This window comes from Scomber scombrus, chromosome 12 (assembly GCF_963691925.1).
Source record: "Scomber scombrus chromosome 12, fScoSco1.1, whole genome shotgun sequence".
NCBI lineage: Eukaryota > Metazoa > Chordata > Actinopteri > Scombriformes > Scombridae > Scomber > Scomber scombrus.
The window spans coordinates 28,130,027-28,154,603 of record NC_084981.1 but is presented as its reverse complement, the minus strand read 5'-3'; the positions used below and the strand labels follow the sequence as shown (position 1 = coordinate 28,154,603).

Below are 24,577 nucleotides of genomic sequence, written 5' to 3'. Positions count from 1 at the left end.
CTTTCCTTCTTTCTTTCTTTTTTCCTTCTTTTCCTTCATTCCTTCCTGCCTTCCTGTATTTCACACACTGGTGTATTGGTGAGACATTTTCATCTCTCCTTCCCTCCCTCCTTCCTTCTCTCCTTCCCTCCTTCTCTCCTTCCCTCTTTCTCTCCTTCCCTCCTTCTCTCCTTCCTTCCCTCCTTGTCTCCCTCCTTATATCCTATTTTTTCTTCCTTCCTTCCATCAGTACTTCCTTCCTCCCTTTCTTTTTATCTTTTTTCCTTTTTTTCCTTTGTTCCTTCCTGCCTTCCTTCCTCCCTCTCTTTCCTCCTTCCTTCTCTTTTTCTCTCCCTCCTTCTCTCCTTCCCTCCCTCCTTCTCTCCTTCTCTCCTTCCCTCCTTCTCTCCTTCCTTCCCTCCTTGTCTCCTTCCTTATATCCTATTTTTTTCTTCCTTCCTTCCATCAGTACTTCCTTCCTCCCTTCCTTTTTATCTTTTTTCCTTTTTTTCCTTCGTTCCTTCCTGCCTTTCTGCCTTCCTTCCTCCCTCTTTTCCTCCTTCCTTCTTTTTTTCTCTCCCTCCTTCTCTCCTTCCCTCCCTCCTTCTCTCCTTCCCTCCTTTACTCCTTCCTTCTCTCCCTCCTTCTCTCCTTCCTTATCTCCTTCTCTCCCTCCTTCCCTCCTTCTCTCCCTCCTCTCCTTTTCTTTCTTCCTTCCTTCCATCAGTACTTCCTTCCTCCCTTTCTTTCTTTTTTCCTTCATTCCTTCCTGCCTTCCTTCCTCCCTCTCTTACTTCCTTCCTTCCATCAGTACTTCCTTCTCCCTTTCTTTCTTTTTCCTTCTTTCCTTCCTTTGATCCTTCGTCTGATATGCAGTGATATCTTCTTTTTAAGTTCTATAGGCAGCATTTTATGTATATTTGATCCTTTATTTATTTGTATTTGATCGTTTTTCTAAATACAAGTTTATTATATACGTACATGTGTTTTTGTTTTATGTGTTTTATTATTTATAGGAATTTATAATTATTACATTTCCTGTGGAGTTTACTGTTAAGTTTATAGTTTAACTGTAAAATATCCAGCCTCCGTTACATATCTTTGATAACAACACTGCAAAGTGTGTTTTATGTACATATTCTGTATGTACAAGATTATCTGTCAATATTTTAATATCACAATTTTTTTAGTCCCCTAATAATAAACTTTATTTCTATAGCATTTAACCTTCCTGTCGTCCTCCCGGGTCAAATTGACCCCGTCTCTTTTGACTGTTCCTTCCTTCTTCCTTCCTTCCTTCCTTCCTTCCTTCCTTCCTTCCTTCCTTCCTTCCTTCCTTCCTCCCTTTCTTCCTTCCTTCCTTCCTCCCTCCCTTTCTTCCTTCCTTCTGTCCTTCCTTCATCCCTTCCTCCTTCCTTCCTCCCTCCTTTCCTTCCTTCCTCCCTCCTTCCTTCCTTCCTTCCGCCTTCCTTCCAACTTTCCTTCCTTCCTTCCTTCCTTCTGTGCTTCCTTCCTCCCTTTCCTTCTTTCTTTTTTCCTTCCTGTCTTCTTTTTCTTCCTTGCTCCCTCCCTTTCTTCCTTACTTTCCCTTTTTTTCTTTCTTTTTTCCTTCTTTCCTTCCTTCGTTCCTTCCACCTTTCCTTCCTGTCTTCTTTTCCATCCTTTACTTTCCTTGCTTGCAGTATTTAAAGCAGATGCACAAACAAAAACACTGAAAAATGACAATTTATGATCACTTTTCCCTCATTGCTCGGATGTGTTCATTTCCTCCTTTTATAATAAACCAGTAAGACTGAAGTCTGCAGTGAGAGATAAGAAGCCTCTCTTATGTAACTCTCTTAGGGTTTGTTGATATAGACATTTTATTAAACACAGACTTCATGTTTTTATGTGTGCAGCTTGTGTACAGAGAAACACCAGGCAGAGCGCAGGAAGTGGTTAGAGGAGAAGATGTCTCTGATCGCTCACGCTAAAGAAGCCGAAGACAAGAGGAACCAGGAAATGAGGAAGTTCGCTGATGACAGAGAACGCTACGCTCGGCAGCAGAGAGAGCTGGTAAACAAACAACTCATCCACTTCAGCTCTCACACTGCACATGCTAAGATTTACCCAGCAGCCTTTTCAGCCTAACCCTCCTGTTGTCCTCAAGTCAAGAAAGGACAGGAGGAAGGAAAGGAGTAAGGAGGGATGGAGGAAAAGAGGAAGGAAGGAAGGAAAGGAGTATGGAGGGATGGAGGAAAGGAGGAAGGAAGGAAAGGAGTAAGGAGGGATGGAGGAAAGGAGGAAGGAAGGAAGGAAAGGAGTATGGAGGGATGGAGGAAAAGAGGAAGGAAGGAAGGAAAGGAGTATGGAGGGATGGAGGAAAGGAGGAAGGAAGGAAAGGAGTAAGGAGGGATGGAAGAAAAGAAGAAGGGAGGAAGGAGAGGAGGAAGGAAGGAAAGGAGTAAGGAGGGATGGAAGAAAAGAGGAAGGGAGGAAGGAGAGGAGGAAGGAAGGAAAGGAGTAAGGAGGGATGGAGGAAAAGAGGAAGGAAGGAAGGAAAGAAGGAAGGAAAGGAGTAAGGAAGGAAAGGAGTAAGGAAGGAGGGAGGAAAAGAGGAAGGAAGGAAGGAAGGAGAGGAGTAAGGAAGGAGGGAGGAAAAGAGGAAGGAAGGAAGGAGAGAAGGAAGGAAGGAAGGAAAGGAGTAAGGAATGAAAGGAATAAGGAGGGATGGAGGAAAAAAGGAAGGGAGGAAGGAAGGAAGGAAAGGAGTAAGGAGGGAGGGAGGAAAAGAGGAAGGGAGGAAGGAAAGAAAGAAGGAAGGAAAGGAGTAAGGAGGGGTGAGGAAAAGAGGAAGGAAGGAAGGAAAGGAGGAAGGAGGGGTGAGGAAAAGAGGAAGGAGAGAAGGAAGGAAAGGAGTAAGGAGGGGTGAGGAAAAGAGGAAGGAAGGAAAGGAGGAAGGAGGGGTGAGGAAAAGAGGAAGGAAGGAAGGAGGGGTGAGGAAAAGAGGAAGGAAAGGAGTAAGGAGGGAGGGAGGGAGGAAAAGAGGAAGGAGAGAAGGAAGGAAGGAAGGAAAGGGGTAAGGAGGGGTGACGAAAAGAAGGAGGAAGGAGGGGTGAGGAAAAGAGGAAGGAAAGGAGTAAGGAGGGAGGGAGGAAAAGAGGAAGGAAGTAAGGAGAGAAGGAAGGAGGAAGGAGCAAAGAAAGAGGGAAGGAAGGGGGGAACAATGAGTTTGACCCTCCTGGTTTAGAGAGTCTGAAATGTCCGAACACCACGAAGCTTTTTATTAATGAACGTCTCGTCTCTCTCAGGAGTCGCTGTCGTCCCGGCTGGCTGAGAAGGATCAGACGATGGAGCAGTGGAGGAAGGAGAGAGACACTCTGGTCGCTGCTCTGGAGGTTCAGCTGCAGAAGCTTCTCAGCAGCCAGGCGGAGAAAGACAAGCAGCAGGTAGAGAACGGACTCTGACAGATGTTAAACATGAGGCCCGTGGGCCAGAACTGGCCCGCTGAGGGGTCCGATCCGGCCCACTTTCCTTCCTGTCTTTTTTCCTTCCTTCCTTCCTTCCTTCCTTCCTTCCTTCCTTCCTTCCTTCCTTCCTTCCTTCCTTCCGCCCTCCCTCCCTCCCTTCCCTCCCTTTCCGTCCTTCCTTCCATATGTCCTTCCTTCTTTCCTTCCTCCTGTCCTTCCTCCTTTCTTTCTTTCTTTTTTCCTTCTTTCCTTCCTTCCTACCTTTCTTCCCTCCTTTCATCTGTCCTTCCTTCCTTCCTCCCTTTCTTTTTTCCTTCTTTCCTTCCTTTGTTTCCTTCCATCTTTCCTTCCTTTCTCCCTTCCTTCCATCTGTCCTTCCTTCCTTCCTTCCTCCCTTTCTACCTTACTTCCATCTGTCCTTCCTTCCTTCCTTCCTTCCTTCCCTTCTTCCCTCCTTCCTTCCTTCCTTCCTGTCTTCTTTTCCTTCTTTCCTTCCTTCCTTCCTCTTCCCTTCTTCCCTCCTTCCTTCCATCTTTTTAATGATCCGGCCGACATGACATCATATATGTGGCCCTTGAATGAAAATGAGTTTGACCCTCCTGCTATAAATCCTATCCAGTTATAACGAGGAAGATTGATTTGAGGGTGAAGAAGGAGGAGAAGAAGAAGAAGAGATTAGGTAGCTGTTGTAATAATAAAATAAAGATAATCTATATTTGAGATGTGCTGATATTACACCCTTCATGCGTCTTTAGGTTTTAATGGACTATTCAATTTACAGACTACAATTATATACAGACATATTTTGCATTATTTGTGCAGATTCATCATTAAATCAAAAAAAAAATTCCATCATTAAATACGTTTTTTAAAAAGTCTTTAAATTACAGTAAGAGTATTTTAGTGTTTTTGAAGATTTTTCGTGATCTACAAAGTTGGTGCCCAAAACTGTATTTATCCATCCATCCTTTACTTACTTACTTCCTCCCTACCTCCCTCCCTTCCATCTATCATTCCTTCCTTCTGTCCTTCCTCCCTCCCTTTCTTCCTTCCTTCCTTCCAACTGTCCTTCCTCCCTTCCATCTATCCTTCCTTCCTTCTGTCCTTCCTCCCTCCCTTTCTTCCTTCCTTCCTTCCAACTGTCCTTCCTTCCTTCCTTCCTTCTGTGCTTCCTTCCTCCCTTTCCTTCTTTCTTTTTTCCTTCCTTTCTTCCTTACTTCCTTCTGCCCTTCCTCTCTTTTTTCTTTCTTTTTTCCATCCTTCCTTCCTTCATGTGTTCTTTTCCATCCTTTACTTTCCTTGCTTGCAGTATTTAAAGCAGATGCTCAAACAAAAACACTGAAAAATCGCTTTTTAAAAAAAAAAAAGGAATTAACATTTATGAGCAATTTTATCTGATTTAAATTAAATGTACAGTAAAGGTCCGTCCACACTGAGAACGATGACTATAAATGTATAGTTTGCATCTATATTGGGAGAATTCACATACTGGTGTATTGGTGAGCCATTTTCATCTCTCCTTCTCTCCTTCTCTCCTTCTCTCCTTCTCTCCTTCTCTCCTTCTCTCATTCTTGGGTGAAAATCCTAAAATCAAAAGAAGGTAAAGAGAGAAAATGTCACAGATCTTAAAAGTGTAAACATTTTATATTTTTTCTTTCAGGGCGTGGACAGCGGCCGTGTGGCAGAACTTGAGTCGGCTCTGGCGGAGTTGGAGACGGAGATCTTACGGCTGAAAGAAGAGCTGAAGACTGCCATCACCAAACAGGTGGAGACGCCCGTACAGGTGAGACTCCGCCCTCTAATCTGACCTGGTTTCATGCTTCATAAAGATCAGCTGCTTCAGTTTATGTCTCTTAGGATAAATGACAGTAGTTATATTTCCATGTTGGATCAAGATATCTAAATTAAATCTATCAGAAGGTTTTTATAATTAAATTAATGTGAAAACACCTGAACTGTATTTACACAGGAAGGAAGGAGAGACTTAGATACCTTCAATGAGCTGAGCCTTATATACCTTATTATATTATAATGACTTAACCCCCCTGTTGTCCTCGAGTCAAGGTAGGAAGGGAAGAAGGAAGGAAGGGAGGGAGGAAGGAAGGAAAGGAGGGAGTAAGAAGGAGGAAGTATGGAAGGGAGAAAAGAAGGAAGGAAAGGATGGAAGGGAGGAAGAAGGGAGGAAGGACGGAGGAAAGAAGGAATAAAGGAAGGGAGGAAGGAAGAAGGAAGGAAGGGAGGGAGGAGGAAGGAAAGGACGAAGGAAGGGGAAGATGGAAGGAAGGATAGAAGGAAGGAAAGGAGGAAGGAAGGAAAGGAGGAAGAAGGAAGGAAGGACGGAGGAAAGAAGGAATAAAGGAAGGTGGGAGGGAGGGAGGAAACAAGGAAGGAGGGAGGGAGAAAGGAAAAGAGGAAGGGAGGAAGGAAGGAGGGAAGGATGAAGGAAGAGAGGAACAAGGAAAGGAGGGAGTGAGGAAGGAGGGAAGGAAAGAAGGGAGGAAGAAGGACAGGTGGGAGGGAGAGAGGAGGGAAGGAAAGAAGGAAGGAGGGAAGGAAAAAAGGAGGGAGGGATGAAGGAAGGAAGGGAGGAAAGAAGGAACAGTCAAAACGAGACGGGGTCAATTTGACCGGGAGGACGACACAAAAGGTTAAAAGTTGCATGTTATAACTTAACGTAAAGGTAGATAATATATAAACACACAGCTTTGGCCTTAGTGTTTTGTGCTTGAATCCAGATGTTCATGACAGCTGTGAGGTGTTTTGCTCTTTAATATTATTCAAAATTTTCATTACTGCTGTTTGTGTTTCATTTGCACTCCGCAGGTCAGTGAACCAATCAGAGCACACGACACAGATAAGAGCACAGGAGAGGTAAATATTTGGCTTTTTTCTTTTTTTCAAGCTTTTCCTCCCAATAAAATCCTCTGTGAAGATGATAAAGGAGAAGGACGTAATTCAGTCATAGTGATGATGAATGTTTTTTGCTTTTTTTTTCTGGGTCCCTCATCCTTTTGACTTCATTCATAAATTGTCCTGAGGAGGAGATCTCAGTCTTTAAAATGACTTGTATAGAGACGGAAGTCCTTTTGACACCAAAACCGTCGCCCCCTGGTGGCCTTTTGATAGAATGCAGTTTTAAGCTACTTCCGTGTTGGCCTCATTTCAGAGGACCGGAGCTCCCCGCCTGGTTTCAGCTCCAGAAACACTTTAAAAAATGCATAGCTAAATAAATCAGTGTGAGATCCTCCCACAGATCATCACTTATATCATCTTCATGTTATTTCCTCACAGAGTGAAACCATCAACAGGAAGTCAGGAGGAAGGAAAGACATCAGAGCGTCAGTCAGCAGTCAGGTGAGCTCACTTTTTACATTCTAACTACTCAAAACTTTATATTTTTTGGGGGGTTTGCACAAGAGAAGTGATTACAGGTTTTCATTTCCTCTCTATTAAGTTCAGTTTTATTGCATCTTTTAAAATTACAACACAATGAGAAGAGATTAAAGTGTTTATAATCACTATTACAGAGCTGCTGCCTGATGAGTTGTTTACTTTTTCTTTTTTTTCTGCACATTTTTCTTTCTTATCTTGCTTCTTACAAAGGAAACAACTATAACTATCTCATTTATATTCATATCACTGATTAGGATTCTTACAATAATACATAATGTGCATTATCTCAGTTTTACAGATGTGTAGCGTTGAGAGAGATAAGAGCGAGCCGAGCTGAAACAAACACAGCTGATTAACAAAAAGCATTAAATAAAAATAGTTTTAAATGTTCATAACAGAATATAATATTACTAGTCCTTCATCCTCCTTTCATAATGTGATTGTGAAGACAGCAAACTGAATTACCTGATTATTAATTCAGATTTATTAATGCCTGGATGTTATTGTCTCTACACACAGGCTCATCTATTCAGAGGTTGTGGGTTTTTTCTTCTTCATTATTTTTAATAAACTTTATTTATTGTCATCATTTCATTTAATGCATCTTGATAATGTTATATAAACTACATATTGATAGAAAATAATAACAATAGATTAACCCTTCTGCTGTCCTCGAGTCAAGGAAGGAAGGGAGGGAGGGAGGAAGAAAGAAGGAAGGAAAGGAGGGAGGAAGGAATGGAGGAAGAAGGAAGGAAGGAGGGGAGGAAGAAGGAAGGAAAGGAGGGAGGAAGGAAGCAGAGAAGGAACAAAGGAAAAGAGGGAGGAAGGAAAGAAGGAGGGAGGGAGGGATAAAGAAGGAAGGAAGGAATGGAGGAAGAAGAAAGGAAGGTGGGAAGGAAGAAGGAAGGAAGGAAAGGAGGGAGAAAGGAAAGAAGAGAGGAAGGAAGAAGAAAAGAAGGAAGGGAGGACGGAGGAAAGAAGGAAGGGATGAAGGCAGGAAAAAGGAAGGGAGGGATGAAGGAGGGAAGAAAGGGAGGAAAGAAAGAAGGAGGGAGGTAAGGAAGGAAGGACAGAAGGAACAGTCAAAACAGACGGGGTCCATTTGACCCGGGGAGAACGACACAAAGGTTAATATTAGTTAAAGGAAATCAATGATTAGTTACAGTACAGATTTGAATTGTTACGGTATATAGTAATAGCAGCTTTATAATCATTATATTGAGAGTTAAACTACATTTAGATAACACTCCTTGAGGTATAAAAACATTTAAGACAATTAAAAACAATTTAAGACATTCAACAAACAGTCATCAATGAGGGCAGTTAAGTGCAAACCCAGCAGACAGCAGCTTTACTTTGTTATAACAGTCAAATGTAAATAATTAAAACTATTTTAAGCAAATTATAAAGGATGCAGTGATTGTTAAATTGATAAAAAAAAAAAAATACAATTAAGTGTGAAAAAATAAGTAAATAAAAAAATAAATAAAAGTAAAAATAAAATAAAAACAAAAAGGATATATAAAATAAATAAATAAATAATAAAATAAAAATAAATAAATAATAATGATAATTAAACAGAAATACAGTAGATAAAAATAAATACAATTAACTGTTTAAAAAAAGTAAATAAAAAAAATAAAAAGATTAAAATAAAAAAGATATATCAAATAAATACAATTAACTGTGAAAAAAATAAAAAAATAAAAATGTAAGTAAAAATTAAAATCAAACAAAATAATAAATAAAATAATAAAAAATAAATAATAATACATTAAAAATAAATTACAAATAATAAAATAAAAATAAATAAATTTAAAAAATAATAAATTAAAAATAAATAAATCCTCAGATAAGGCAGATACTTTAAAAAAAAAAACTGTTGACCTTAAGCATAAAGCAAGCGGACTTTCAAATATGAAATAAAATCAAAGTTGAATTCATTTCAGAGGTTTTTACAGATACTTTCAGCACACTGTATCAGGCATGACTTCAGCCCAACACACAACTTCCCTCTTGAGTTAAAGTCCACTCAACCTTTTAAATCATGTGCCGGTCCGCAGGGCTCCACTGGCTATCCATCCGTGCTGGACTCCTCTGAGATCTCCACCGATAACGGCCGAACGAGTCGCTTCCCTCGGCCCGAGCTGGAGATCTCCTTCAGCCCCCTGCAGCCCAACCGCATGGCGCTGCGACGCCAAGGAGAGGAGAACGCCGTCACGGTCAAGATCACACGCTCGGCACGCAAGAGGAAGAGCGGAGAGATGGAGAAGGTAAGGAGCCAAAGGAAGGCTTTTCATTTAACACATCTTATATAACATGTTAAATATATCGGTCACTAAATTGCTAAATGTGTGCAAATGATGTAATTCATTGTGCAAACTGCAGTGATACTAAAGTGGCATCAAACCGTTTGGTAGATCTGTAACTATAGAAACGTTATCTCCTCTCAGTTTATTTAACCCTTGTGTCGTCCTCCCGTCTGTTTTGACTATTTCTTCCCTTCCTCCCTTCCTTCCTTTCTTCCGTCTTTCCTTCCTTCCTCCATCCCCCTTTCTTCCTTCCTTCTGTCCATCCTTCCTCCCTCCCTCCTTTTTTCTTCACTCCTTCCTTCCTTCCTTTCTTTCCTTCCTCCCTTCTTTCTTTCTTTCTTTCTTCTTTCCTCCTTTTCTCTTTCTTTCTTTCTTTCTTCTTTCCTCCTTTTCTCTTTCTTTCCTCCTCCCTACCTTCCTTCTTTCCTCCTGTCCTTCTTTCCTTCCTTCTTCCTCCCTTCCATCCTCCCTTCCTCCCTCCTTTCCTTCCTTCTTCCATCCTTTCCTTCCTCCCTCCTTTCCTTTCTTCCTCCCTTCCCTCCTTCCTTCCTCCCTCCTTTCCTTCCTTCTTTCCTCCCTCCTTTCCTTCTTTCTTCCTCCCTCCCTTCCCTCCTTACTTCCTCCCTTCTTTCCTTCCTCCCTCCCTTCCCTCCTTCCTTCCTCCCTCCCTTCCCTCCTTACTTCCTCCCTTCCTTCGTTGACTCTAGGACAACTGGAGGGTTAAAATAAATCCTCCCTCGATGAATTTAACAGTAACAAATTCTCAGCCTGAACCTTCATATATTGGCTTTTTTCCCCCCAATTACTTCCAGAGATGTGTTTTTCACTTCTTTACACCAAATGTCAGAGTGAAAACCTTTCCGTCGGTCGCCGTCTATCCAGCGTCAGTAGTGCAGAGTTGAGTTAACGCTCCCTGGGAACGGAGCGACAGCAGCTGAAATGGCAGTTTGTAAATTTGGCATTTCTACATCTGTACGTAGCCGACTCAAACGGTGGCGATGTGGTAATTAGTTTGGCATTTCAAGTAATTGTCGGGTTTTGTTTTTTTTTATCCTGTAGTGGAGAACCGTTACAACCTCTTTTACATGTTTAATAAAGTAAGAAAATACAGTAAATATAAAGTAGAGATTGTTTATATCTTATCAAGTATGTTTGACACATCTGGAACTTCACTTTAACAAAAACACAAGTATTCAGGAACCAATCGTTAGTTGCATCCATAGACTGTATATATAATGGACGTAACATCCGTGACGTCACCCATTGGTTTGTGGACTGCTGCTCGGAGGCCAATAGTTTCGGATCTGAGCAGCGCCATCTTGAAAATTTCCGGTGCATGCTGGGAAAAAATAAAAACAGGGATTTTACTTATATGGGCATCAGGAGGAGTATGAGGCGCCCTCCTGAACCTGTGAACCAATCAACCTGTCAATCACGACGTAGCCACGCCCTAATGCATACCCTGCTTTATCGTCACATATAAAATCAGGGAGGCCAAAATGTCCCAAATGAACATCATACTGCATTGAAGAAGGCTTTAAACTAGCGATTGAGACCATAAACACATTTGAAAACGTTTACTGAGGTTAGAAGTCAAGTGAGAAGTTGGTGAATTCTCCATTGACTTGTATAGAGACGGAAGTCCTTTTGACACCAAAATGGTCGCCCCCTGGTGGCCTTTTGATAGAATGCAGTTTTAAGTTACTTCCGCGTTGGCATCATTTCAGAGGACCAGAACTCCCCCGCCTGGGTTGAACAGGTTTACTGGAAAGTCATTAAATGCAGCAGAAGAGACGCACTTGTGTTAATTTGTTTGTTTTGACTAGTTCAGGGGAAGTAGGTTAATGCCTCTGTTACGTTTGACTCCCATAAGCATGTGATGATTAGCATGCTAATGCTAATACAAGGACGTGTATCTAACATACACAGCATGAAAACCAATTCATGTTTTTTTTCTGACCTTTTTCTGACATCTACAACAGAATGAGTCAATTATTGATAAAAACATGTTTTACAATGGAGAGATGAAATCAACAGAAAGACGAAAATATGATGAAATAGTCAAACATGGTCTGACATTTTACAGCAAAGTTATTGAACAGTAGCTCGTCTCCTATCTCGTACTTCTGTCAACACATTTCTTATTTACGGCTTTTTTTTTATCCTGTTACGTTTTTAAAAAAATGTGTTTTCCAAAGCGAGAGAGAGAGAGAGAGAGAAAGAGAGAGAGCGAGCCGTCCTTGTGAATGAGCCGTGGGACGGAGGAATTATACAAGCTGCAACCTGCTTTAACCTTTACAGACAGTGACAGACGAACATCGATGTGACGAGTGAACTGTGCCTGACCTTCTGTTCCTCCGAGCACGATGCTAGCTTAATGTGTTCACTGGGGGGAGTGTGAACATACTGTGTGTGTGTGTGTGTGTGTGTGTGTGTGTGAGCAGTGAGATCATGTGTTTGTCCTTGTAAATGGTATTTATGATGAATGAGATGGTTTTCTTTCACCCGTATGTGGTATTTATATATATATGGGTTTTATTATCCCAGCTATAAGCTTTCTCTGTGAAAGAAGCAAACATCATTACCTAATCACTTCCAATGTGTTGCACACTTCTCCACATTTAAAAGCAATCTCCGTTATAATATCACATGTTCTTCTTCCATCTTCCTTCCTTCCTTCCTCCCTCCTTTCATTTCTTCTTCCATCTCCTTTCGTTCCTTCCTCCCTCCATTCATTTCTTCTTCCATCTTCCTTTCTTCCTTCCTCCCTCCATTCATTTCTTCTTCCATCTTCCTTTCTTCCTCCCTCCTTTCTCCCTCCTTCCTTCCTTCCTCCTTGCTTCCTCCCTCCTTCCCTCCTTTCCTTTCTTCCTCCTTCCCTCCTCCCTCCCTCCTTACCTCCTTTCCTTTCTTCCTCCTTCCCTCCTCCTCCCTCCTTTCCTTCCTTCCCTTCTTCCCTCCTACTTCCCTCCTTTCCTTCCTTCCTTCCTTCCTTCCTTTCTTCCTCCCTCCTTTCATTCCTTCTTCCCTCCTTTCCTTCATCCTTCCTTCCTTCCTCCTTTCCTCCCTCCTTCCTCCCTCTTTTCCTTCCTTCCTTCCCTTCTTCCTCCCTCCTTTCATTCCTTCCTTCCTTACTCCCTCATTTCTCTCCTTCCTTCCTCCCTCCCTCCTTTCTTTCATTCTCCCTCCTTTCCTTCCTTCTTCCCTCCTTTCCTTCCTTCTTCCTCCTTTCATTCCTTCTTCCTTCCTCCCTCCCTTCCTTCCTTGACTCGAGGACAACAGGAGGGTTAAAAGCGTTCTCCATTGCACAGTAACATCACGTATCATTATTATTACAGTTTTACATTCTCGGCTGCTTGTTTTCTCATCTTGTAAACACTGAATTTCCTTTTTGTTTCTGCTCAATCCCCGAGTGGCAGCGTTGAGCTCGAGAGGTGCTGATATATATTCCTCCGTCCTTCCTTCCTTCCTTCTTCCTTCCTCCTCCCTTCTTTCTTCCTTCCTTCTTCCTCCCTCCTTTCCTTCCTTCCTTCTTTCCTCCTTCTTCCCTCTTTTCCTTCCTTCCTTCCCTTCTTCCTCCCTCCTTTCATTCCTTCCTTCCCTCCTTCCTCCTTCCTTTCCTTCTTTCATCCTTCCTTCGTCCATCCTTCCCTCCTCCCTCCCCTCCTTTCCTTCCTTCCTTCCCTTCTTCCTCCTCCTTTGATTCCTTCCTCCCTTCCTTCTTCCTTCTGTCCTTCTTTCCTTCCTCCATTCCTTCCTCCCTCCTTTCATTCCTTCCTTTCCTTCTTCCTCCCTCCTTTCATTCCTTCCTTCCTTCCCTTCTTCCTCCCTCCTTTCATTCCTTCCTTCCTTCTTCCTTCCTTCGTCCCTCCTTTCCTTCCTTCCTTTCTTCCTCTTTTCCTTCCTTCCTTCTTTCCTCCTTCTTCCCTCTTTTCCTTCCTTCCTACCCTTCTTCCTCCCTCCTTTCATTCCATCCTTCCCTCCTCCCTCCCTCCTTTCCTTCCTTCCTTCCCTTCTTCCTCCCTCCTTTGATTCCTTCCTCCCTACCTTCTTTCTTCTGTCCTTCTTTCCTTCCTCCGTTCCTTCCTCCCTCCTTTCATTCCTTCCCTCCTTCCCTTTTTCCTCCCTCCTTTCATTCTGTCCTTCCTTCCCTTCTTCCTCCCTCCTTTCATTCCTTCCTTCCTTCTTCCTTCCTTCGTCCCTCCTTTCCTTCCTTCCTTTCTTCCTCCTTTCTTTCCTCCCTCCCTCCCTTCCTTCCTTGACTCGAGGGACAACAGGAGGGTTAGTTTGCTAATGATGAGGTAACTTTAGTAGCGAAGGCAATGCGAGTCATATCGGAAGTAACCAATGTTGTGCATGGTGAACCAGAATGATGAAAGTATGATGTAAAGATAAATAAAGGAGACTTTGTATTACGTTGATAGTCACGGTCGAGATGAACTTGATGATTTCAGAAATGCTGTAATCAGACAGACGAGGGGACGAGAGGAAGTGATTTCATGCTGTGTAAATGCAAACATTTGACTTGCAGACTGCAGTTTTTGTTTAGTGTGTATTTCAAAAAGCGCTCAAAGAAAAAACATCAGCAGGTTTTTATATGAACTTTGTCATCGCAACGTCTTCGATTCCTCACGATTCGGTTTCGTCTATTGCTCGTCAAAACTTACTATAGAGACAGATCACAACCCTCCTGTTGTCCTCGAGTCAAGGAAGGAAGGGAGGGACGAAAGAAGGGAGGAAGAAGGAAGGAAGGGAGGAAAAGAGGGAGGGAGGAGGGAAGGAAGGAAAGATGGAAGGAATGAAGGTAGGACGGGAGGGAGGAAAGAAGGAAGGAGGGAGGGGGGGAGAAAGGTAAATAGGAAGGGAGTAAGGAAGGAAAGAAGGACATAGCAAAGAAGGAAGGAGGGAAGGGGGGAGGAAAGTAAGAGGGAAGAAGGAGGGAAGGAAGAGAGGAAAGGAGGAAGGAAGGGAGGAAGAAGGAAGGAAAGGAGGAAGAAGGAAGGAAAAGAGGGAGGGAGGAAGGAAGAAGGAAGGAAAAGAGGAAGGAAGGAAGGAAGGTGTGTCATTTTTACAGACTTTTTCTCTTTTTAAATGCTCAGTTTTTTTTTTGGTTTGGCAGCTTATAAACAGTCCATCCCACTACACAGCAGCTTTTAGTCATGTCCTAGCAGACAGACATTACAACTAGGCAGGTTCACTCAATACAGGAAGTCAAAAGAGAGCTTATAAAAATCAGTTCTTGGTTTTTTTTTCACCCTGTTGGTCGTCCATCCCACTACACAGCAGCTTTTAGGCATGTTTCTCACATTTGCTGCAGAAAGAAGTGACAACGAAGCAGTTTCACTCAATAGAGAGCGATGAATAGTCTTCATGTCTGCTGTAGGCGTGAATTCACCTTCCTGTCGTCCTCCCGGGTCAAATTGACCCCGACTGTTTTGACTGTTCTTCTTTCCTCCTTCCTTCCTTCCTTCCGTCTGTCCTTCCTCCCTCCCTCCTTCTCTCTTTCTTTCCTTCCTCTGTTTCCTCCCATCCTTCCTTCCTTCCTTCCTCCCTCCCTCCTTCTTTCCTTCCCTCCTTCCTTCCTTTCCTCCTTCCCTTCTCCCCTCCCTCCTTCTCTCTTTCTTTCCTCCCCTACCTTCCTCCCTTCCTTCTTTTCTCTGTCCTTCTTTCTTTCCTTACTCCCTTCCTCTTTTCTTTTTCTCCTCCTTCTTTTCTTTCCTCCAAGCTGCTAAAATATACAAGTGGCTGGTAGATTGATTCTTTCTTTCCTCCCCTTTCTTCCTTCCGTCTGTCCTTCCTTCCTCCTCCCTCCTTTCCTCCTTCCCTTCCTCCTCTTTCCTTCTCTCTTTCTTTCCTCCCCTACCTTCCCCCCTTCCTTCTTTGCTCTGTCCTTCTCTCCTCCCTTCCTTCCTTCCTATCTGTCCTTCCTCCCTCCCTCCTCTCTTTCTTTCCTTCCTGTTTCCTCCCTCCCTTCCTCCCTCCCTCCTTTGCTCCCTTCCTCCCTCCCTCCCTCCTTCTCTCTTTCTTTCTCTCCCCCTACCTTCCTCCCTTCCTTCTTTGCTCTGTCCACAGAAAACCACACATGGAAGTAAAAAAACAGTTTCATTTAAAGGTATACAGCTTTTTATGACAGATGTTTAAATCACAGAGTAGCTAACCTGTATTCATCTGTAAAAGGAGCCTGAATGAGAAATGATTACATGTCTGTGTTATTTCAACAGACTGTGCTCGCCCGTATCAGCTGTGAAAAGTATCATGCTAGCTTGTTATATGCTGCAGTTTCTATACAGCTGTGTTATCTTTACTGAAGTGTGTATAAATCAGCCTTTGCATTCATCTCTTTCTTTCCTCTGTCCTTCTTTCCTTCCTCCCTCCCTCCTTCCTCCCTCCTTCCTTTCCTTCCTTCTTCCTTCCTTTCTCCTTCCTTCCTTCCTCCTTCCTTCCTTCCTCCCTCTTATCCTCCCTCCTTTCCTTCCTTCTTCCTCCCTCCTTCACCCCTCCTTTCCTTCCTTTCTCCCTCCTCTCCTTCCTTCCTTCTTCCTTCCTTCCTCCCTCCTTTCCTTCCTTCTTCCTTCCTTTTCTCCTCCTCTCCTTCCTTCCTTCTTCCTTCCTCCCTTCCTCCTCCCTCCCTCCTTTCTTCTTCCTTTCCTTCCTTCCTCCCTCCTTTCCTCTTCCCTCCTTTCCTTCCTTCCTTCCTCCCTCCTTTCCTTCTTCCTTTCCTTCCTTCCTCCCTCCCTTTCCTTCTTCCTCCTTTCTTTCCTCCTTTCTTTCCTTCTTCCTTCCTTCGTCCTTCCTTAGGGAGTAAGGAAGGAAGGACAGAGCAAAGAAGGAAGGGAGGAAGGTAGGGGGAGGAAAGGAAAGAAAGAAGGAGGGGAGGAAGGAAGGAAGGGACAGACGGAAGGATGGAAGGGAGGAAAGAAAGAATCTACCTTCCACTTGTATATTTGAGCAGCATTTAGCTGGTGGTTTGGCACTAATTTTATGCCCCAATAGCCACAAAACAACAATTAACATCTTTCACTTTTCATTCCAAGAAAGCCCTATCCTGCAGAGTTGTCACATCTGTTAGGTTGAATTAGGAGCATATTAAAACCCCCCCTGGTGAAATATGACAGCCCCAAATATACAAGCATAAGCCTGTTGTCATCCACAGTGAGCACATGTCACATACACGAGTTTCCCTCCTGCTCTATAACAGTGTTTAGCGCCTCTTCCCTCGTTGTTTAAAGGTTGTGTTTACGGTGTGGTCCCATCCTGGTGCAGGTTGGCAGATATACATCAGTTTGACGCCCTTGCTCAGGGACTATGTTGACAGCAATTTTCACACGTTGAATAATAACAACAACAACAACAGCAGCAAGCCCTCCCTGAATAACTTTTTTGGCACCTACGGCAAGTGGTATGAAATGGAAGGCAGACTTTTATGATATTTGGCAAAAATAATAAAGCTGACAAAGCTTTGACTCTTGTAAAGGAAACTTTTTTGAAGTTATATAGCAAATAAAGACAAAAAAAGACCATTGATAGAAGAAATGTGTTGATATGTGTCATCACATCATGGAGAAAACATTGTGAATGGCTCAATGTCTGTTCCAGTATCGCATATCTCTCTAAACAAGAGCTATTTTTTCAAATTGACCCCGTCTGTTTTGACTATTACTTCTTTCCTCCTCCCTCCTCTCCTCTCTCTTCTTTCCTCCCTCCATCTTTCCTTCTTCCCTCCTTCCTCCCTCCTTTCCTTCCTTCTTCTTTCCTTCTTCCTTCCCTTCCTTCCTTCCTTCCCCCCTCCTTTCCTTCCATCTTCCTTCCTTCCTCCCTCCTTCTCTCTTTCCTTCTTCCCTCCATCTTTCCTTCTTTCCTCCTTCCTCCCTCCTTTCCTTCCTTCTTCCTTCCTTCCTTCCTTCCTTCCTCCCTCCTTTCTTTCCTTCCTTTCCTTCTTCCTCCGTCCTTTCTTTCCTTCCTTTCCTTCTTCCTCCGTCCTTTCTTTCCTTCCTTCCTTCCTCCCTTCCTCCCTCCTTTCTATCCTTCTTCCTTCCTTCCTCCCTCCTTCCTCCCTCTTTTCTTTACTTCCTTTCCTTCTTCCTCCCTCCTTTCCTTCCCTCTTCCTTCCTTCCTGCCCCCTTTCTTCCCTCCTTCCTCCCTCCTTTCTTTGGGGTTACATCACCACAATAAATGCTGTTAGCCTTGTCCTCTGTGTGGTAGCTTTAACATTTAATAGCCATGGAGTTATAACATATTAAAGGAGTCTGAAAAGCAAATGTGAAAAGAAGGATTCATTATAAGTAAGGCAACACTAGAAATAGGATATAATAAATTAAAATCAAATAAATTCACTATAAAATAGAGTGGGTAAAACACATTTTGGTTAGATATCTAGCCCTCTTTGTATGTCAGTATATGCATCAAATCTAGTTACCAGTAATGGTCACAATTAACTGTTATTTGATTATCTATTTGTTTTAAAAAGTCACTTCTGCAGGTCCAAAGAAAGATGACAAATATAGATATTTAACGAATTTTGTGAATGAGCCAAACGTGTAATTGGTTTCATTAATGTGCTGAATGTAGCTGCTACTCATAAGACTTGCAGCAGCATGAAGGACACACAGTACATGTTCCCCTCTTTAATATTTTAAAACTGTCAGTGGCAAGAACCGTATGAAGATGTGTTACCAATGTGCCTACATGCTCTGACAAAAAGCTCATTAGCTGGAACATATTAGACCACGTTCAATGTAGTAAAACCTCCTCCAGTGTAACTAGCAGTGGGAGTGCTTATACTGGGATGAAAGCTCTGCAGAGAAACTCCAAAGTAATTCCTCTAATTACTGCAGTTCTTCTGACTGGAGTTAGTTCAAGAGAGAGAGAACTGGAAATTAACCAGAGTGGCAGGCAGTGTAATGAAACGCCCACAAAAGGATTTAATAGGCTTTTTCTATACATATGTGTTGGTTTGACTTGGCGTGTGAGCAAAGCACCAGCAGGGATTTTACATCTTTTTACAGGCCTACCAGCTTTGCAGGTGTGTCTTTAACTGATGACGCACTTGTCTTGAGTTGAAAAGCAGCAGGTTGCAGCCTATACATCATGACTGTGACCGTAGTCAAAGTCATGGCTGTAAAACAGTAGATAAACACTTTTAATTTCCTATAAATTCTTTGCAATAAAAGTCCCCCCCAGTAATTTTGTTGTTTAATAGCTTTTAATGTGAAGCAGCAGCAGCAGGAAATCATCTGCAGTAACTTAAAACAGCCTCGATACAGCTGAAAGCGATCAGGAAACTGTAAGATGAAGCAGATATCTGAAACATAGGAGAGAATCTAAACTTCAAACCAGGGAGAAGGGGGGTCGAGACAGGTTGGGTACGGTCGGTGAGATGTCACCACAGCCTGTTTTGAGGCGGGTACGGTGCATTTTGGCTCGACTCGATTGGGAACAACTCGGCACGGTCAAAAGTGCCAATGGAAAAAAACCTCTATTGGTGTTTCTGTTGGGGAAGAGCTCATCAGATCATTTTTTATTTTGGCTCATTCGACAATTATGAACATGAACGCATCCGTCTTTAAAACAAAAAAAACACTTAAACCAGAAGATAGGAGAGCCAGACAATTTATCTGTGGTTTAAAACGATATTTTTGGATGTAAAAACCCAAATGTGTCAAGAGTCTTTCAATTGAGTCTCCAAGCAGCGGAATGAAAGGAACACCTGAGATTTGGATTGCCATTCATGAAAAAGCTCTTTTTCAACATGAAAAAAACGATTTCCGATTTCCGTCTGACTTTTCTGACTCTAACCAAAACATCTATTCATGCTGCTGCAATAACCCAATTTCCACTTGGAAAGCGGTGAAGTTGACCTCATCTGAACATATACCAAAAACATGATAGAGAGGGAGTTTTCAAGTGTCAAGAGCCCCGAAGGTTACAAGAGTGTAAACACAACAATGAACCCGTCAGCCATCATAAAGTATGAGGACAAAAAAACAGATTCTAGAAACATTTTGTACCCAGGAGCAGAAAAGTGGAGGCAATAAGATGTTAGAGAACAACAGAGGAAGGTGAGTTTTCAACTAAAAGAGAAATGGGACAAAATAAATGGAGGGGGGAAAGAGTGCTGAGGGAGGTAGTGGCGGCACAAAAAGAATAAATTGGGAGAGATCAGTTAAAGGTTAGAGGGAGCAATTGCCAGCCAGGGGAGGAATAAAGTGAAATGAAACAAGACAGAGAGGACGGACGGACGGACAAAAAGAAAAAGCAGATAAAAAGAATTCAGCAATGGAGTGAAGAGGAGGAAATATGGAAGAAAAGAGGACAAATCAGGGAGAAGAGGAGGATAAAAGTGGCTAGCAAGCCAAGTCAAGGCGGAGATGGAGAGGGGGGGAAGGGGGCTTAGATGGCAAGATGAAAGAAGATGAATTGTGGGTATGAGTGGAGAGAATTTAAAAGCAATGGATGAGGGTGAAAACAGCAGAAGAAGAAAGTGACACATCAGTTGCAGTTGAAGATAGAAAGTTTAGATCTGAGCTGAGAGTCCAACTGTGCAGCCTGTATTTAATATACACATAGATTAACTTGACGTCTCCCTTCATGTTCCCCTTTCTTTATCTCACACAGGCACATTTTGAGATGTAGATGTGTATACTTACTGTACCACTGGAAACCCACTGACTTGTCTTATTGTCAGTGGAGAGTGTACACTATAATTTATTAACTGTCAAACACATGGTGCTACGTTGCCTTTAACGTTAAAATAAAAACATAGCCAATTTACTTGTAAACTTCAATGCAAACCCAACAAACATGAAGGTGCATTGACGTATTGCTCAGTCACATTCATGCAAGTAAAAGTCTGCAGATACTTTGGCTGCTTGCGTCACTGCATGTAAACATAAAAACCACGCAGTTAAAAAGTGACACAGCCTATACTTACTGAAATGTGCCATCCCCCCTTTCACACAGCCTGTAATGGGTCACCACAAGCTCTCACTCCCCACCCCCTCCCCAAACCAACCATCCTCCCACCTCCAGTTACACAGCCTATAATAGAGGCTTTCCACTTCCATCGCAAAAACTTCCAACGCCATCATATGTCATCGAGGAGACCCATTGGAGAAAAAGATGCATGGAAATTACTGCTAAATACACACTGTAACAGCCAGGCAAAGACAAAAGTGCTATTCTGATGGGTTGTGTTTTTAACCCGAGGGAGGTCTTGTGTTTGGAAATGTTTTTAACTTGCGTCACCGGTTGTGGTGGAGTATTATGGCAGGATAAGAATCCTTCTTAAACCCTGTGCTGAAACTATAAGTATTCGCTGTCAATAATAAACGATTATTAGTTACAGACTTGACATTTAACTGTTGATTGTTGGAAAAGAACATTCATGATAATTGCATGTGGTCCCGGAATATTTTAAAAGCCCTGTTATGTGATATTTCTGATATTGGCATAGAAGGGACTCCGCATAATGTTTTAAGGGTCACTCGTACTGCAGGAAACCTTATGAATAACAAACTAAAGTGCGCACAACTTGACCGGCAATAGTGGCATGTAGATGAAGTTAGCAACCAGCTGGAGAAGAGGAACATAACAGCTAAATAGTCGGATATTTATGCGGTTTTCCCTTAGGTCGGAGCTGGGATTGACGTCACACCGAGTTCAAAATATTCCAGTTCAAGAAGTCAGAAGACCAGTTCTAACCAGGTTAACCATTGATAGCAATGCCAGTTCATGAAAACGACAGATTTTAAATGAGACACAAATAAGAAGGAAGTGTTACTAAACAGGATATTACTACAGCTTTTGTTACGAAACTTCTCTCAAAGAGCCACAGAGTCGTTGAAGTTTCCAGTGTTCATTCGTCTTGCAGCAAGGAGACAAGTTATATACAGCAGTACAGAGTTGTCTGACTAAACACATGAAGCAATAACTCTTTTATAGTCTTAATATATGAGGCTGTGACAGGCGTCCTTTCGATTTACGACATATGCAGTCATACTATATTTAATAACGGGAAACACCAGCTGGTCCTGTGACGAAACATACATTTCGGTACTTTTCCAATCTTGATAAGAGGAAGTTCATACATAGGTCAAACAGTCCCAACAGAGTACAGATTGTTAAGCAGTGAGTTCACACGTAGTGCAGGCGGTGCTTTCGTAAGTGTGACAGACATATCAAACATAATAATAGCAATATTTTTTCAGCAGCTTTTACACTATTGATGCACGAAGCAGTCATCTTGGATTTTGATCAAAGTCGGGGCTGATGAGGTTCTTTGATATTCCGAGTCGGAAATGTCTGACTCCATGTCTGGAGTCAGTGGGGACCAGGCGGGGAGTTCCGGTCCTCTGAAATGAGGCCAACGCGGAAGTAACTTAGAACTGCATTCTATCAAAACGCCACCAGGGGGCGACCGTTTTGGTGTCAAAAGGACTTCCGTCTCTATACAAGTCAATGGAGAATTCACCAACTTCTCACTTGATTTCTAACCTCAGTAAACGTTTTCAAAATGTGTTTATGGTCTCAATCGCTAGTTTAAAGCCTTCTTCAATGCAGTATGATGTTCATTTGGGACATTTTGGCCTCCCTGATTTTATATGTGACGATAAAGCAGGGTATGCATTAGGGCGTGGCTACGTCGTGATTGACAGGTTGATTGGTTCACAGGTTCAGGAGGGCGCCTCATGCCCCTCCTGATGCCCATATAAGTAGAATCCGTGTTTTTATTTTTCCCAGCATGCACCTGAAATTTTCAAGATGGCGCTGCTCAGATCCGATACTATTGGCCTCCGAGCAGCAGTCCACAAACCAATGGGTGACGTCACGGTTGTTACGTCCATTTCTTATATACAGTCTATGGTGGGGACCATACCAGAGCTAAAATGAGGGTTAATGTTGTTAAGTTATAAGATTCAAATGCCAAAGAATCTAACATTGTTAATATTGTGTTGGTGGTGGAGGACATTTATTTAGTTGGCTGAAATACAGATACCTGGCATGTATTGATATCACAGGAATGATTTCCAGTCTGCCAAAAAAAAACAAACAAACCCAATCCTCCAAGCTACTCACAATCAGTGTTGCTTTAGGAGAGAAGACGTGCAGTATGTTTTTTATAGCATCTGAAATTGACCCTTAAAGCATATCTCTGTCTCATCCCTTCAATCAGTCTCTCTCTCTGAGGGTCATGTCTGGCAGCAGCCTCTCCTTGATCCAGCAGGGAGGCAGCAGGTTAGATTAATGGGCCGACTCTTAATCGAGCCTCACAGAGGTCAGGGAGAGAGTGAGAGTCAGAGAACGACTCCCTGATTTCCTCAGAGCTTCCAGCTTTAGAATTGCAGATTTGTATTTCTTTTCAGCTCAGTCGACTGAAAACAACAAACTAATCCATCTCCTTCAGTTTAACTCTTCAGCTCTTCATTACTTGGATAGAGTATTTACAGTGTTTTATGTGTTTGGCTTCGGTCGCGATGCTCTAAGACGGATGTGGAATAAAACAGTAACTGACGAGGAGAATATAATGCATCAAATAAAGTTATGCTGTCATGGAGCTGAAATGGATTTTCTTTTAATACTTTTTGAGCCAAGTGGTTACACTTAGGCAATTTTTGTTTTTTAAATCAATCAATCAAACTTAATCTAATATAGCAGCTTTCATACAGGTTAATGTTGTTCAAAGTGCTTCACAGTTGTTGACTTTCAATGTTCTTCTCTCTCTTATCCTTCCTCTCTCTCCTCTCTACCCCAACTGGTCGAGGCAGATGTTCTCCCACTTTGAGTCTGGTTCTGAGGATTATTCCTGTTAAAAGAGAGTTTTTTTTCTTGCCACTGTCGCTAAGTGCTTGCTCATGTGGGAATGTTGGGTCTCTTTAAAATTAAAACCTGAAGAGTTCGGTTTAGACCTGCTCTATGTGTAAAGTGCCTTGAGATGACTTTGTTTGCTGCTGCAACAGTGATTTTAATGTAATAGTAGTTCTAATATGAGACCATTAACTGGACTGCTGGGCATCACATGACAACAATTCCCTAAACTAATCCTCAAGAATACACTTCAAACCAAAATTCAGCATGAGAGCAAGGTAAAAACTTTCACTGCTGCATATACAGTAGGGTCCCAAAGTCAAAGACCACTTTCCCATTCACTTGAATAGTAAAGTGGTCACATGTTGGCCTCTGCTTTAACTATTATTAATTCCAACAGTCTCATTTAGCAGAGCAAATTCATAGAGGAGCTCTCTTTTCAATTTAAACCTGTTCAGTGTGCAATAGAGAGATCATCCTTCAGCTGAAGTACCAGGACTCAAGCATCTCTCCTCTACTCTGCCCAATTATACTAAATCTGTCGGGGGTTCATGGTTCATCAAGTCCGATGGTTTGGGGGTCACAGTTAAGTGGGTTTTCTGTAAAGTCGGGAATAGAAGGGAAATGAAGAGAGATCGCATTTATTCAGATTTTAATTTGACAACTTATGCAACCTGCTTATTCCTCCTGCTTATTTGCTAAACTACCAAAGCAAGTGTGAAGAGAAGTTTTGGGAATTGTTTAATAAATACAAAAAGGCCGATTCGATTATGAGTCAAATGAAAACACTCTGGTCAGCCTCCACTGTCTTAGATGAATGCATTTATTAAAGTTTAGGTCCCAGGAAACGGACAAAGCAAACACTCCCTAACAAAAGCTGCGTCATTGTCATCTCAGTTCCAAACCAGCCTCATTATGGCAAAGCAGCAAGAACAAAAAGATCGTAAAGAGGGGTTGTGTATGCTTTTCCTTAGTCTCCTCCAAAAGAACAAAAAAACAAATTCCAGTCAGGACAAGTTTTACAACAGTCGTATCGTAAGAAATCAGACATATCAAGGACTTCTTAATATTTACGACCGGACTGTGTGACCCTCTCTTTTACGTCAAAGGATGCCAGGCCCCATTTTGAGCAGTGATTCAGCATATCACATTTCACATTTCAGTACATTTCTTTCCTCGCTTAACCTTCTACCTCTTTATAGTTTTCGAGGTTGTGTTTAGTGGTGCATGTTTGGCATTGCGAAATACTCCCTTCAACCCTTATGGAGCACAACTGAAAAAAGTCTTATAGCCAACAGAGCGACACCAGCAGCACTTCAATCTGTAACAATGCTTCCATTTTCATGTTTTTATGGCTTCTTCACAGACACAGTGGGGATCTTCTTGTAGCTGCACATGCATACATACAGCACATATGCACAAAATGGCAAATATGTAAGCATATACTGAACGCTTACATATTAATGCCATCCCTCTGTGGCTCCAAAATGTTCCCTTTATGAACAACACAGAGAGTAAAGCCACTTATATGTATCTCTGAGAGAGCCTGTTGGTTTTGAGCATTATACATGAATGCAGCAGTGAGTGCTGAGACACTTTTGATCCAGCAAAGCTTGATGAAGAAACTCTGCAGCCCACGGT

At 42.3% G+C, this 24,577-nt stretch overlaps 1 protein-coding gene across 1 annotated transcript in view; it reads left to right on the top strand.

Moving 5' to 3' along the window:
• Window positions 1-24,577, top strand: part of LOC133991559 (kinesin-like protein KIF20B) — a 67,986-nt gene that overhangs the window by 25,748 nt on the left and 17,661 nt on the right. The window contains 5 exon segments of the mRNA XM_062430015.1: window positions 1,883-2,034; window positions 3,270-3,482; window positions 5,089-5,221; window positions 6,670-6,782; window positions 8,885-9,094. Coding sequence (XP_062285999.1) covers window positions 1,883-2,034; window positions 3,270-3,482; window positions 5,089-5,221; window positions 6,670-6,782; window positions 8,885-9,094 — 821 coding nt within the window.